The sequence below is a fragment of the Pseudoliparis swirei genome, chromosome 18 (genome assembly GCF_029220125.1).
Source record: "Pseudoliparis swirei isolate HS2019 ecotype Mariana Trench chromosome 18, NWPU_hadal_v1, whole genome shotgun sequence".
Classification (NCBI taxonomy): Eukaryota; Metazoa; Chordata; class Actinopteri; order Perciformes; family Liparidae; genus Pseudoliparis; species Pseudoliparis swirei.
Window position 1 is genome coordinate 14,436,472 of NC_079405.1, and position 15,299 is coordinate 14,451,770.

At 43.8% G+C, this 15,299-nt stretch overlaps 1 protein-coding gene across 1 annotated transcript in view; it reads left to right on the plus strand.

Moving 5' to 3' along the window:
* bsnb (bassoon (presynaptic cytomatrix protein) b) overlaps positions 1-15,299 on the plus strand; it is a 61,432-nt gene that overhangs the window by 38,502 nt on the left and 7,631 nt on the right. The window contains exons 5-7 of the mRNA XM_056437806.1: positions 2,225-3,025; positions 4,254-10,529; positions 13,174-15,271. Coding sequence (XP_056293781.1) covers positions 2,225-3,025; positions 4,254-10,529; positions 13,174-15,271 — 9,175 coding nt within the window. The remainder of the gene's footprint in view (positions 1-2,224; positions 3,026-4,253; positions 10,530-13,173; positions 15,272-15,299) is intronic.

The following is a 15,299-nucleotide window of genomic DNA, read 5'->3' on the forward strand; positions in this document are numbered from 1 at the left end:
TCAAAATGTTCACATTACAGTAATCCAGAGAGATAGAGTATTTCACCACAGGCAACAGATTATTCAAATATCTGATTGTTAAAAAATAAATTGGAAACAATTGTGATTTAAAAAAAAGCCAAACTGACAAACATTTGATGATCTCAGCTTTTCAGATTTGATTATTTGACAGTTTTTTTATGTGCAATAAATCCATGAATTAAGATAGTAATTGGCTATTAAACGAGTCTGAAAATAATTGATAGTTGTGGCCCAAATACTCTACGGGAACTCAAACCAGTGTTAAAACTCATTAAAATGTGTAAGTTGAGCAGAGATGTGGCTCTGTGTCTGCTGATTGTGTAGTTTGGCAAATTTGAGTTATTATGACAGCATGCCAACTTCAAAGGGACTATATATAGAATTGGGTTTCTCTCACTAGTTTAGATAACTGATAAGTGTAGCTTTTAATTGGACCTGCAACAATAAGTTGATTGGTCGGTTGATGGACAGAAAATCAAAGTGACAAAACAAGACATCAACAACAAGAATACATAGCCTTTGACTCTGAGAACTTGTGATGCTATTTTCTGACATTTGTAGACTAGTAATCAGTAAATCAAGAAAATTACCCGTGAATTAATCAATGATCAATAATGGAAATAATTATCAGTTGCAGCTCCCTACTTTATAGCTGTGTGCGTACTGGGAAATTGTCTTCAGTGATTCTCCGAAGATCATGAACATTATGAATATTACTTATTTATCTGTTTTGTTTTTCAATTTACTTTCTATTGGTGGGCACCTATTTATCTAACCATCATATTTACCACCACCTTCTTTCTTCCACTCATCATCATCATGATCATTAGTTTACCACCACTTTCTTCATCTTCCTGTTTTGTTCCACCCACTCCCTCCCACCTTTTTTCATCCTCTTCTGTTACATTTCAGCTGTAGCTTTGTTTACCACCGACATCAACTAGTGGTAACCATTTCTTTGGATTATTTTGCCTTCATGAATCAGTTTTAGTGGGAAAATAGTAGAAGTGGCGTGTGTTGGTTTGTATCCACTGTTCATCGTGGCCAGTGAGCCAAACTGTTTCTATATGAATCCAGAAGCCACACAAGTAGCACTGAGGAGAACACAAATCAATCAAGCTCTCACTCACACACAGCCGGGTCAATTTCTCAACACAGATTAAATATGAAGTGACAAAGAAGACTTTATCACAGGAGACTTGTCTGACAAACGCCGGTCTCTGGGGTCTCTAGATTAAGATCCCTATCCAGTTGTTAGGATGTTTCTTGCTGACTAATTGATTGTCACTCTGTCTATCTCTCTTTTTCTTGCTTGTAACAGCTTTTCTCAGTTATTTGTATCATTCAGGCAGATAACTCTTCCTTTTAAATTCTCCTCCACATCAGACAGAATATCAATAACTTCCACAAGTACTGATTATATTTATTTTCTTATGGCACTGGAAAATAATGTATAATTTCTTTGCAACCTTTTCTGACATCTTGACTGAGTGTAAAGATGTCCTCTGGATCAGTCATTGCATTGTTTTGGATTTTTTTCAGTTTCAGGGCATGTTGTTGAATTCCATCTTCTCTAATAGGCTTTTGAGTTTGACACCAAGTAATGATTTATTTGGCGAATGGTAATTAGCAATAGAGGTGTTTATGAGGTTATTTGTTTTGTTGTATGAGTCTGTGAGACAAAGAACGCTCCTTCATTAGGCCTCGGGCACAGATGATTATCAACGAAACGGAGGACTGCGTTACAAACATAATCTGTAATATAACCATTTGATGAGTTTTGTTCTAGATTTTTTAGCAGTGTTCAAATCTATAACTATCACCATACAATCCTATACTCTTGCGGATTGAAGGTTCACTGTGGCCTCCATAAAACGTTGAATGACAGTTACACTCCTCCAATCTAATAACAGACATGTTCATTTGTATTCACACAACACTCTTTCTATGTGTACCCTGTTTGAGAGCGCTTAAAGTTGTCAAATAAGTAAGTCTTCACCAAGAGATGAAAGGCCTTGTTTGGACGGGCTTTCAAATATTATGTTTGGACTAGCTTTACCTAGTCTTTAGCATTTGATGACTGTTTTCTAAAGCGATATCAAAGTGAGCTCCAATGTTGAGCATACTTTGTGTATATTGCTGCTCATTGAAATAGTGACTCTAAGAAAACTATTTTGCTGTTCTCTTTGTGCTTGTTTTTCAGAAGAAAGAATGGCTGTGCTTGAACTGCCAGACGCAGAGGGCTCTGTCAGGAAGTTTGGGCGATGTTGCAGCTCCTGTTGTACAGCCCTTGGGATCCCCCCGGCCACCTGCTACAGCCAATCAACAACCACCTCAGCAGAAAGGGCCAAATCAGCTTTTAGGGCCTAGGCCCACAGGTCCTCAACAACAACCATCGGGTCCCCAAGTAAGTGGCCCTGTCTCATCTGTGAAACATGTTGGGCCTGCCCCTCATACGAAGGGGCCCAGCCAACCTTCCCCTCAAACCAAGGGCTCTGCCCAACCTATTCCTCAAACTAAAGGTTCAACGAAACCACCTTCCCAAACTAAGGGTTCATCCCAACCCTTAGCTCCGAGTAAGGGACCTCAAAGTAAAGGTCCTAATCAATCAAATGCTCAGAGTAAGGGACCTGTTCAGCCTTCTAACCAAATGAAGGGCCAGTGTCAGGCCAAAGGGCCCACTCAGACAAAAGGATCTGCTCAGCCCTCTGCTCAGACGAGGGGTCCTTCTCATCCTGCTGGTGCCAAGGCCACCCCTGGTAAAGCCACACCCAACCATGCCAAGGCCTCTCCCACCCCATCAAAGACAGCACCTACTCAGTCTAAATCCACAGGTAACAACCAGGCCCGCAAACAGCCGCAGTGCCAGGAGAAGTCTAAAATCGCATCTAAATCTCTAAAAGAAGACGTCAAGGCCTCACCAAAGAAGACACAGTCAGAGACTATCACTTCACCAAAAGACATGAAGATAGCTGAAGATACACAGAAGTCAAGACACCATGAAGTGAGCTACCTGCAACTTCTTCGCCTTCACGTGTTACTCTTGATTCACCATTTTTATTTTATGTTTTTGCTCCATTCAAATAATTGGAACCATTTCTCAGAACCATTTTCATTTAATCATCATACTTTTAATCATTCACTCCACATCTCTATTGGGGCTATCACATCATGATCTCTCTCTTGTTAAAAAAAAAACTCCTCTGATAATTAGGATTTCTGTCATTAATGTTTGTTTTCTATTTTTTTTGGTTGCTCTTCTTTCTTCTCTATACTCATCAGTTCCAACATTCCATTGTCATCATTTACTTCGAAAGTAGTTAGTGGTAGTTATCATCAGATGTACTATTGTCACTATTATCACATCAGCATCATCATCATCATCGTCATCGTTGTCACTATTTTGATCCTCATCATCATCATCATCCTTATCGTTGTCATCATATTCATAATTTTCTCTGTGGCTATTGCTCAGCCTGTTCTCCCATTACTCCGCCTGGTTTTGTACACTTTAATTTATGTGTCAAATGCAAGCTTTTTGTTTTCTGTGACACTTCGTGATGATATTTTAAGCATTCTAAGCATGTTCGTTATTCTTCAACGATTCGAAGAATGCAACGGAGAATGCGTCAAAGATGACAATCAAGCATGTGACCAAATGACATTTGTCTGTATATGTTTGTATGTTTAACTGTCTGTTATATTCACTCTGTCAGTGTATCTATCCATCTGTGGTGATGTAACTTTGAATGGCAAACTCAACCCAAATCAATAGATTATGATCAATGGCTTTGATAAATAACAAAAAAAGATTAGAAGAAGTCTTCTTTTTGGGATAATACATATATAAATGTTGCTTGGTGGTAACTGTATGCAAAGTCAAATTTGCTTCACTTCTAAAACCAAAGCACAAAAGTAAACATTTGGGTTGATTTTAGCCTACAGTTTTACTATACCTGTCTGATTAAGGACTTGTTCTCTCCAATGTAATTATTCTCTGATATCTAGTATAAGAGACATTCTAAACTGTTTACGGTCTAGTGCATTCATTTTTATTCCCTATCATCTAAAAATGCTCACGACAATGTCACTGCTGATAAGTTTGATGAAATAGTGGGATAAAAGATGTGCAATGGGGTGTGTAATAGACCATGCCATTAGGTAATTTAGGAGAAATGTATGTTTTTTTTATTGCTTCTGACCTCTCTCCCTTTCTTTCTCTCCTTTTTCAGGAAAACAACAAATCAAGTACACAGAGTCTAAGTGACACTGGATACTCCTCAGATGGGGTTTCAAGCTCTCATGGGGAGATTACAGGACAGATCCGGGAAGATGGAATCCAGCTCAGTGCAAAAGGTGCATCCATGACTTCGGAAATCACCAAGCTAGAGAGCTCTATGAAGCCTCTACTAGAGTCCAAGACGTCCGACCAGAAACACAGGCCACATTCACTGTCTGTAGGACAAGGCCGGGAATACAATCTTGATGACGATGCAGCAAGGGATGAATCAGAGGATGACCTCAGTTGTAAGCTTCGGCATGATTATGTGGAGGACAGCAGCGAAAGTGGTTTGTCACCATTACCAGTAAGACAAAAGAAGTCAAATAAAGATTTAACAGATGAGGAATTCATGAGAAGGCAAATTATGGAGATGAGTGAGGATGAAGAGGAGATGGAAGATCACGGAAACCAGAAGACTAAAAGGGGACATAAAACTGGTGGGGATTTAAGCAAGGAGAGACGACGACTCTCTCACCAGTCTAATAGTTTTGAGGAGGACACCAAGGCAACAGAGGCTAATGAAGAGGAAGATGTTGTAATGGTCGGTGGCCTTCGGCGTTTTAAGACCATTGAGTTGAATAACACAAACAGCTACAACCGAGACATGGAGCTCGGCACTGAACATGACCTACGAGAACCAGAGCTAGAGATGGAAAGTTTGACTGGTTCTCCGGAAGAGCGGTCCAAGGGAGAATATTCATCCACTCTACCTGCCACCACACCCAGCTACACATCTGGAACATCCCCGACATCTGTATCTTCCATGGAGGATGACAGTGACAGCAGCCCTAGTCGTAGGGCAAGACTAGAGGAAGCAAAGCAGCAGAGGAAGGCTCGACATCGATCCCATGGGCCACTGCTGCCCACAATCGAAGACTCATCTGAAGAGGATGAGCTGAGAGAGGAGGAAGAACTACTTCGTGAACAGGAGCAGATGAGAGATCTAGAGCAACAGAGGATACGAAGTACTGCTCGAAAAACAAAAAGGGATAAGGAGGAGCTACGGGCACAGAGACGCAGGGAAAGATCTAAAACTCCCCCCAGTAATCTCTCTCCTATTGAGGATGCATCGCCAACAGAGGAGCTGAGGCAGGCTGCAGAGATGGAGGAGCTTCACAGATCATCATGTTCCGAATACTCACCATCGATAGATTCAGAGGCAGAGGGCTTTGAGATGATTGGTGGAAAGCTTTACAAATCAGCAAGTGAATATAACCTTCCAACCTTTACATCACTTTACTCCCCTACAGCACCATCTGATAAAACTCTAAAAAGTGCAGACGAGGTTTATGAGGAGATGATGAAGAAAGCACAGTTAATGCAGAGGCAGAAAGGTGCCTCTCAGCCTGACAGTAAACACAATCTTGAAGCAGGAACTGCCTTGACCCCTGGCTCAAGCCCAACGCAGATATCTGCACCTATGACCTTCTCCAGTGATCCAAGAATTACAGGAATTCATGCAGCACAGCATCTATCAAAAGAAACGCAAAATAGGATGATGACACAGAGTGCCAAAATTGAAGGTGTTGTTGGAGTTGCCACAACCAAAGCCCAAGTCAGTCAGACTGCCACAACTCAACAGGAAGGTAGCACAGGGCCTGCTGGCAACAGAGCAGGCTCCCAGAGGCCAACACAGGCATCCCCTGACCCTGGAGCATCCTCCCTTACATCCAAAGTCTTCTCCCTTTTCAAAGGTCCCAGCCCCCCGGTCTCCCCCAATGATTCTCCAGCACAAAGCCCGACGCATAAGCCATCTGTGAGATCCACTGGTGTAAGTGGCAAGCAGATGCCATCTTTGCCTAGCGGTCCTGTATCAGATACAGCATCTCATGGAGCTCAGGCACCACAAAGGGCAGTTTCACCACGCCTTTCACGGCAACAGTCCTCTCGAGATTCGCCAGTGATGGTGATAACTCTAGGGTCAGAAACAACCAGTCCAGCCAAGCCACTCACTGTAAATTCTTCCACTTCTCCTTTGTTATCACAAACACAGGTCAATTGCAAAACCTTGTATAGCTCCCACCCCCCTTTAACAAGTTCCCCAACATCCCCACAAATGTATCCATCACAACAGTCGCTTAAACATTCTTCACAGATGGCTAAGAATTTTGAAAAAGTTAATGTTGGTATTGGCACTGGGACCTCAACTGCACATAGTCGTGGATCAATGGAAAACATTTCTCAGGTTCAAACACATCCAAGCTCTAACGTGGTGGACCTGAGAGCCCCAATGAGGCCTGCTCCAATTATAATGACAGATCAGGGAATGGATTTAACATCTCTTGCCACTGATGCAAGGAGATACTCTTTAGGAGCAGAGCAGCCATCTGGCCGACACACAGCAGTGCAACCTCTTATCATGAACTTGAATGCACAAGAGCAACCGTACATATCTGTATCAACACCGACTACAGTTAGCATCACAGTTGCAGGTTCTATGTTCATGTCCCAACCCAAGCAATTAGTTGTGTATGGAGATCCTTTGCAAAACCGTATGGATTTGGGGCAAGGTGTTGGATCAGCTGTGTGTTTAACCCAGAGCAAGCCTCCAATTTCTGACCCATCTATTCCTAAAATTGATGCCTGTCTGGAGAATCTGGGTATACAACAGCAACAATTGCAGTTACAGCAGCAGAAGCTCCTGCAGCAGCAACAGCTTCTTGAGCATCAGCTACAGCAGCACCATCAGCAATCCTCTTTTGCACGTTACAATTTAGCGAATCAGGTCCAGCCAATCCTAATGAAAAAAGACCTTGTAGTCAGCCAGACAAGCAGTGCCCAGCCTGCAGTGACTGCTAGTGCCATTCCTAGAGCACCCCCCCTGGCTCCACCATCAGTGTCTGGGGCTCTTGCTTCTAATGCTCCCCATGATATATATGGTGGAGTTGCCTTAGAGCTAAAAAACAAGCCAACAGTAATTAACTTGTCCACTGGTAAGCCCCATGTCATGATGGTGCAACTTGATGAAAATAAACCATTACAGGGGAGCACAGTGACTCAACTGGTTAAGCAAGATGAGCCTCCTCCCCCTCCTCATGTCTTGGATTTCACTGGACAGATCAAACCAGAAAACCAGCTGGCTTGTTGTGATGTTGTTTACAAATTGCCCTTTGCTGGTTCCTGTTCAGGTTCATTCACTCAGCAGCCTGCAACAGTATCCTCAGATAAAATCCCCACCACTGAAACCTCTCAAGAAGCCCACCCTCCCCATCCACCACACTACAATGTCATCCAACAACAACAACAACAACAACAACAACAACAACAACAACAACACCATCCCCAAGCTACACAAGGAGTAACAGGGGAACATAAACCATTTCAACCACCTGTAGTCCCCTCAGAAAGAATTCAGCCCTCCATGTCTGATGCTCATCTGCCCTCCATGATTGATGCTGGTCACTATCAGAGTAACATTCAGGGGGGTCTGGCAGTAGATCTTAGCGGCATGAATCAGGCTTATGATGGTGGATACCTTGGCATTGGAGCGCAATATGGATCTTACACAGACTTGCGTCACCAAGAAGATGTTACTGGTCCTTCATTACCCCTTCGGCGATATGGCTCCATGTCAAATATCAATTCCGACTACGCCTACACTTCACATGACCAAACCGGACCACGGGACTCCAATCTGGCTCAGTATAGTGCAACCACTGCCAGGGAGATCAGTCGCATGTGTGCAGCTCTAAACACTGGAGACCAGTATGGGAACCGGTATGGGAATAACCCTGAAATGGTACCATATGGGGCTGCAAGGAGTGGACCTTTAGCTAGGTTAAATCTCCAGCAAAGCTTAGCATCAATAAGAGCAAACATATTGTATGGCCCAGATGGAAGACCAACAGCAAATGGCCAAACACTAACAAATCTAATAAATGCTAGACAAGCAAGTATACGTGCCTTGTATCCAGCTGCTATTAGAGGAGGTGATGGCATGATATATTCCACCATTAACACTCCCATAGCATCTACCTTGCCAATTACCACCCAGCCTTCCTCAGTCCTGCGTCCCATACCCAAAGGAATTTACAGACCATATCCCACAGGTGTAACTGCAGTACCATTGGCTAGCCTTACCCGGTTGCCTCAAGTGACTCCCAGAATGCCGATGTCCACACAGGGACCATATTCCTACCCTAGTCCAAACCAGTATCCTACTTCAGCCACACCATCAGGAAGTGTGCCTGAAGCAAGCAGCTCTCACCAGGAAACTCCTGTGTACCTTGGAAAGCCTTTAACAACAGTTTCTGCTCAAACAGCTGCAATCATTCCACCCACCCAAGCTGCAGCACGCATAGGAGCACACAATGTGCCAGCAACTGGTCTGCAAACAATGGCAGATCGACAGACAGACCGCATTCAACTTACTTCACGGAGTGTTTCGTCATCCTCTCAAGCTCAAGGTCAACCTCCAACTGTCCAGCCATTGCAGGTTCAAATGCAGCCAGACCAGTTACCTGCTCAAACTGAACCATTATCTATGACTCAAATCCAACCTCAAGTTCAACCCATCACTCAACCTCAACAATTAGTTCTGCCACAGGGTCAGCCCCAAGTGACACCCCACGGCACTGCCCTAGCACAGAGTTCCACACTTTCTCCTCCCATGGATGCCCAGAAAACTAAGGAAGATGAGAGACTGAGTCAGCAACAAGAGCATGTGCTGCATCTAGAGCGAGAGCGCGTAGAACTGGAGAAATTACGTCAGCTGCGCCTACACGAGGAGCTTGATAGGGATCGTATGGAGCTTCAACGTCACAGAGAAAAAGAACAACTAATTGTTCAGCGTGAGATTCAAGATCTGCAGACAATCAAGCAGCAAGTCCTACACCAACAGCAGGCAGAGCGGGAGACGCAGCTCATTATGCAAAGAGAACAACTGGCCCAGCAGAGAATGCAGCTTGAACAAATTCAGTCTCTGCAGCAGCAGCTCCAGCAGCAGTTGGAGGAGCAGAAAAGACAAAAGACAGCAGCTGTGGAGGCGGCAGCTGCTGTTGCAGCAGTGGAGGCAGCCACTGCATCAGCAGTGGCTTCAGCAGCAGCCACATCTGCCCAGAGTACTATGCAAGGGCAAGTTGTTGGAGGAGGGCCCCCTCAGGGGTTCATTATTTGTGACCAGAGTGGGAGAGTTATTCAACAAGATCGACAGAGTGTTCAATTTTGGCAGGATGGACAGGTGGTCCAAGCCATGGTGGCTGCTCGACCCATCCATAGTTCTGCCTCTGAAATGTCTTTGAGAAGCAGTGACAAACAGGCTGAATCCAAGACTATGAAAAAGCAGAATTCCATGCCTCGTCTGAGGGATGGTTCAGAAGAGGACTCTGGGAAAAGGATTACAGACTGCTGTGTGCAAACAGATGATGAAGATGGAGAAGACAGATTTACGAACAGGCGTAGAAGAACAAGGCGTATTGCAGACTGCAGTGTGCAGACTGATGAGGAGGACCAGGGAGAATGGGACCAGCAGCCAGTCAGGCGAAGGCGATCACGTGTTTCCAAGCACTCTGCGTCCAGTGGGGAGGCTAAATCAGAAGGGTCATCTAAAGTGGCTTCTGCAAGTATAGCTGTTCAGACCACAAATGATTCGTCATGCCAAACAGAGCCCGACCAACTTAGCAGGATTTCGCCTGCAATCCACGTTACAATGGCAGAGACCTCAAAGGTTGACATGTTACATTACATAGCGGCCCCTGAAAGAACCCACAAAGGAGAGAGTCTGGCCTGTCAGACAGAACCAGACTCTCAGTCTCAGGGTGTGGTTGCCCCTCAGCTGAATGTCCCTACAACTATTAGCCCGTATTCAACAAGTCTGCATATAGTAGGTGCGAACATATCTGATCCAACGTCTCTTAGACACCAAGGAGTTGTTAATTTTGAGAGGAGGAAACCAGATCCCTTGGAAATTGGCTATCAACAAAATGAGTCTCCATCTCGGCAGCCCCCCAAATCTCCCCAGGTGCTATACTCCCCTGTATCTCCATTGTCTCCTCATCGCATGCTGGAGACAACATTTGCCTCCCAGGAGAAACTTAACAAGGCCCATGTTACACCCCAGCAGAAGGCCTTTACTGCTGAATCGCCCCAACGTCACCAGAACCTACCAAGACCCATAAAAAGTATGCAGCGCTCCATGTCGGACCCCAAGCCTCTAAGCCCCACATCAGAGGACCCTGCCAAGAACAGGTTCTCCCCATATCACCAGCAATCTGTGTCCAACAATCAGGTACGAAACCATACATTTTTCTTTGAGCAGAAGTTAGTTTATTAAAATGTCTGAAGGCTTACAAAATGATAATGAATGGAATATGAAATATATATATTTAAAGGAAATGTATTCAGAAAAAAATATTTTTTTGTAGAAATGCAGCATGCCCTCAGTCTAGAGTAGTTCCTTCAAATAAAGCTACAGTGCATACTGCATAAATGCCTTAAGTCCCCCAGGGAGATGTAAGTAGATCAAATACAACACATGTTTTTGCTGTAAATATACATTGTTTTTGGATATCAAGACCATACATATTTGTTTGCATGGGATACTATGCTGTATGTTATTGTAGGAACATAATGCATTATTCATTTTTTTATACATTATATACAAACATTACTTACTATATTAGAGGTCGCACTGATACTACAGGATGTCATAAAATGTGTTACAACTTTTGCACTCAAACACATTTTTCTAGTGCATCAGTGCATACCAGTCTCAAACCCCACGACATGTTTGATCCAATTTGCATGTACAGAAGCATTACATAGAAATAGAATATTTAAAATTAAATTTAAATTAAGTTTCAATTAATTGTCAAAGAGTAAGAACATGCAAGTACAAATAAATGCATGTTAATGCAAAATATGCTGTGTGGACATATATGATCACACAGGATCTGGCATCAAGAAGGTGATAGAATGTTCTCATGAGAGCAGCTGGCCATGCTAGAAAACCTATTCCCATCATGTTTTGCTGCATCTCCTCCCTTATCTTCCCCCTGTCTACAATCTTTTAGACTGCCCCTCTCTCTCTCTCTTTCTCTCTCTCTCTGTCATGTCTTCTATATCCGGCAAACCCTTGAGAGTTGCCAGGGGGACATAGTATGTGAAGAAATTGTTGTGGTGATTTGCTGTCTTCCTGATTGTTAGCAGCTGGTCAAAGTAAATTAGTGTTGTTCTGCACATAGATCAACATTTGTCTAAGAAGGAAACATAGAAATAAGATTTCCGGTATTTAACAGACCTTATCTTACCGTACCTTATTTATCTTTAGTGTTATTTTTTCAAACATTGTTCTCTTTTGGATACTTATGGATCTACCCAAAAGAACTATTTTGTAAGTATTAGACTAGCACAGATATATTTTTAAGTTATTTCTAGTTTATTCGGTATATTTGACTTTTCTTACCTGTATGAAATATTTGAAGCAAGGTAAAAAAGGGTACAGATATAGAGAATACTAGATCAAGGGAGAAGAGGTAGAATTAACATATTACTAAACTAGAATGGGCACTCGGTAGAGCGCATACCTTTGCATATCACAAGATTGGGCATTGAATTATGAACAGTTTGGCATTATTTGCATGCCAATTGGATATAAATGGTAAAAAGAAGATGTTGACCTTTTCATGACCTTGACCCTGACCTTTGACCCGATCGATCCCAAAATCTAATCAAATGGTCTCCAGATAATACCCAATCATCCCACCAAATTTCATGCGATTCAAGAAGATTTTGACCTTTTTCATGACCTTGACCTTGACCTTTGACCCGATCAATCCCAAAATCTAATCAAATGGTCCCCGGATAATAACCAATCATCCCACCAAATGTCATGCGATTCGGTTCAATACTTTTTGAGTTCTGCGAATAACACGCATACAAATAAATAAATAAATTACATTGAAATTACATTGAAAATGCGGAAGGTTATGTTTTGATCACCGTGTATTTATTTATTTGTATGCGTGTTACTCGCATAACACAAAAAGTATTAAACCGAATCGCATGAAATTTGGAGGGATGATTGGTTATTATCCGGGACCATTTGATTAGATTGTGGATCAATCGGGTCAAAGGTCAAGGTCATGTAAAGGTCAACATCTTCTTGAATCGCATGGAATTCGGTGGGATGATTGGTTATTATCCGGGGACCATTTGATTAGATTTTGGGATCAATCGGGTCAAAGGTCAAGGTCATGGAAAGTACAACATCTTCTTTTTACCATAGCACGGTCAATTTTAACCAATTGGCATGCAACTAATGCCAACATGTTCATAATTCAATGCCCAATCTTGTGATATGCGAAGGTATGCGCTCTACCGAGTGCCCATTCTTGTTGGTTCAGTTTTTTTGAATTATTCTGACATTTATAGATCTCACATTTTGCAAATTTGATATGAATTGATACTGCAGACATGTATTTGAAATTGAATCCATTGCAGTAACAATGCTATTAATATTACTGGTTTAGTATAACAATAAACAGTTAAATATTACCCCCAGATGGTGTAAGGTTGCAAATTGTATTATGTATTATAGCCGCATTGTGAATACAATGCCTGCCACTACTCAACATGCTGCTTAAGATTGTTAATCCGGCATGAAATGAAAAACATCAGATATTGTAATTGTATAATGAAATCAAAGCCTGTTATTTGATTTACTGATGGAGCTAACACCCCTGTAGTACATATGCTAATTAACCAAGTAGTCTGACAACTTATCAGGCTGGAGAGCTTTTCACTTGGGTCTAAAGGCATGAAGAAATGTGCCGATCCTCTGTGAATACCCAGTGTACAGTAATGAGTCTAATTTACATAAACACATTCTGTTTATAGCTCAGTGTTTGGTGATGTGTCTCTGCTTTTCCAAGCAGATGGCCTCCCTGCAGCAGCAGCAGAACTCTCTGATGAGGAAAATAAAGAGGACTCTCCCTAGCCCCCCTCCAGAGGAGACTCCGCTCCCCATTGTTACTCCAGCACAAATGTACAGCTCCCCCGACATGCCCCAACGGGTCCTGCCCAGACCTGCCCAGGGAGTCACCAAGGCTGGCCTACTGAGTGAACTGAAAGCTGTGGAACAAGAGTCGTCAAAGCTCCGTAAGCAGCAGACTGAGCTAGAGGAAGAAGAGAAAGAGATTGACGCCAAGCTACGCTACTTGGAGCAAGGCATCACCCAACGTAAGGAAACCATGGTGAAGGATAGGGAGAAGAGAGATCTGGCTTACATAAGATGTATGGGTGATGCTCGTGACTACATGTCGGACAGTGAGCTCAATAACCTCAGGATGGTAGCGGCAACAGGAACCTTTGACGGTAATGGTCTGCTGACAAGGCCTAGCACTGCACCATTGAGCCAATTTACTAATGACCTCAATGCAACCTCCCAGTATCCCTCAACCTCATCCTATATGTCTTATCCATACCCTCAAAGTCAGCCATCAACACAGCAGCCAGGCTCTGCTTACCAACAGATAGGTTTCCAACCTCCACAATACCCTTCATCCTCTGCACCCCAGCCAGGAACATTCCAGCCCCATCCCCCATCAGCCCCTGTCTACCAGAACCAGGGAACTTATTCCAATCGCATGTATGCCCAGCCCTCCTACCAAACAGACCTTGGCATGCAGCAGCATGGTCCTCAGGGCTTCCATCCTTCTGTTCAGCCAATGCCAAGCCAGAGCCTTCCTTACCCCAGCCACAGCTCCTACCAACCTAGTCTCTCCTACCAGCCACAGGCAGAGATCCTTACAGTCCATCAAAGACCACATCAAACCTCTTTGGCTGACCTTGAGCAAAAGCTCCCCTCCAACTATGAAGTCATCAGTAACCCAGCAGTGTCAGTGGCCATATCAGCTCCTGAAACCAACTTTGGCTCAGTCTACAGCAATTCATATGGCCAGTACCGCCCCCCGGAGCCCGGCCTGACTCACTCTGTGGACAGTCTCCCATCTGCTTATGCTCCTGATGGACTCTACACCTCTAACCTGGAGCAGAATGTTCCTAGGAACTATGTCATGATTGATGATATCAGTGAGTTGACAAAGGATAACACTAGCCAGCCTTTGGATGCTCTTGGCCATCCTGTGGGAGGGCGGTATCGCAATGAGAATGGCCCTGCACGTGGGAGTGCCTACAGTAGACCCGAAGATGAGCCTGTAGATGCTTATGGCAGACCTAGTGGAACAACAGGGTACCAGAGTACAGTGGACAGTCGCACCAGCACCACAGTGAGTGGAGGCTCTTCCTATTACTATGATGATTATAAACACACATCACGGAGCAGCTCCGGTAGCCACAAACTTGCTCCCAAGAATCTTGCCCCTGCTGTAGTCTCTTCTAAACGTAGTAAGCACAGGAAGCAGGGAATGGAGCAGAAGATTTCTAAATTCTCCCCTATTGAGGAAGCACGAGATGTGGAGTCCGACCTTGCCTCTTACACAATGACAACATCAACAGGAGGCAGCTGTACAGTTGTGTCAAGATCCAAGAAGCTTCAGGATGATGCCACATATGGGATTAAGAAGAATGCATACGACCAGCAGAAATATTATGGCACCAGTCGTGATGGTCTTGAGGAGGAGGACCACATGTACAGCTCTGGGAGGTCCAGGTCTACTGGATATGGTATGGACAAGATTTCCTCAAGAGATGCCGCAGGACACAGAAGTAAATCGTACGAGAGAGATGCCATGGAGCGGTCTCAGAGAAGCAACCGCAGTGGAAGGCCTCCAATGCGCAGCCAGAATTCAGAAGAGGAGAGTCCGATTAGTCCTGTTGGGAAGCCTGTGGGTATGGGAAGCGACTCTGGCATTCCAGAAGCCCACGATGTGAGGAACCAGTATGGCTCCAGCCATTCGTTGCCAGACGTGCAAGACCATCATAAGAAGGACCTGCCCAGGAGTCAAGTCTATAAACCAGATGACCCTTACCTCGTTGATGACATGCACTGTGCTGTTTCTGACAGTGAAGGTAACTGGTGCTAAATATCTTTTGCTGT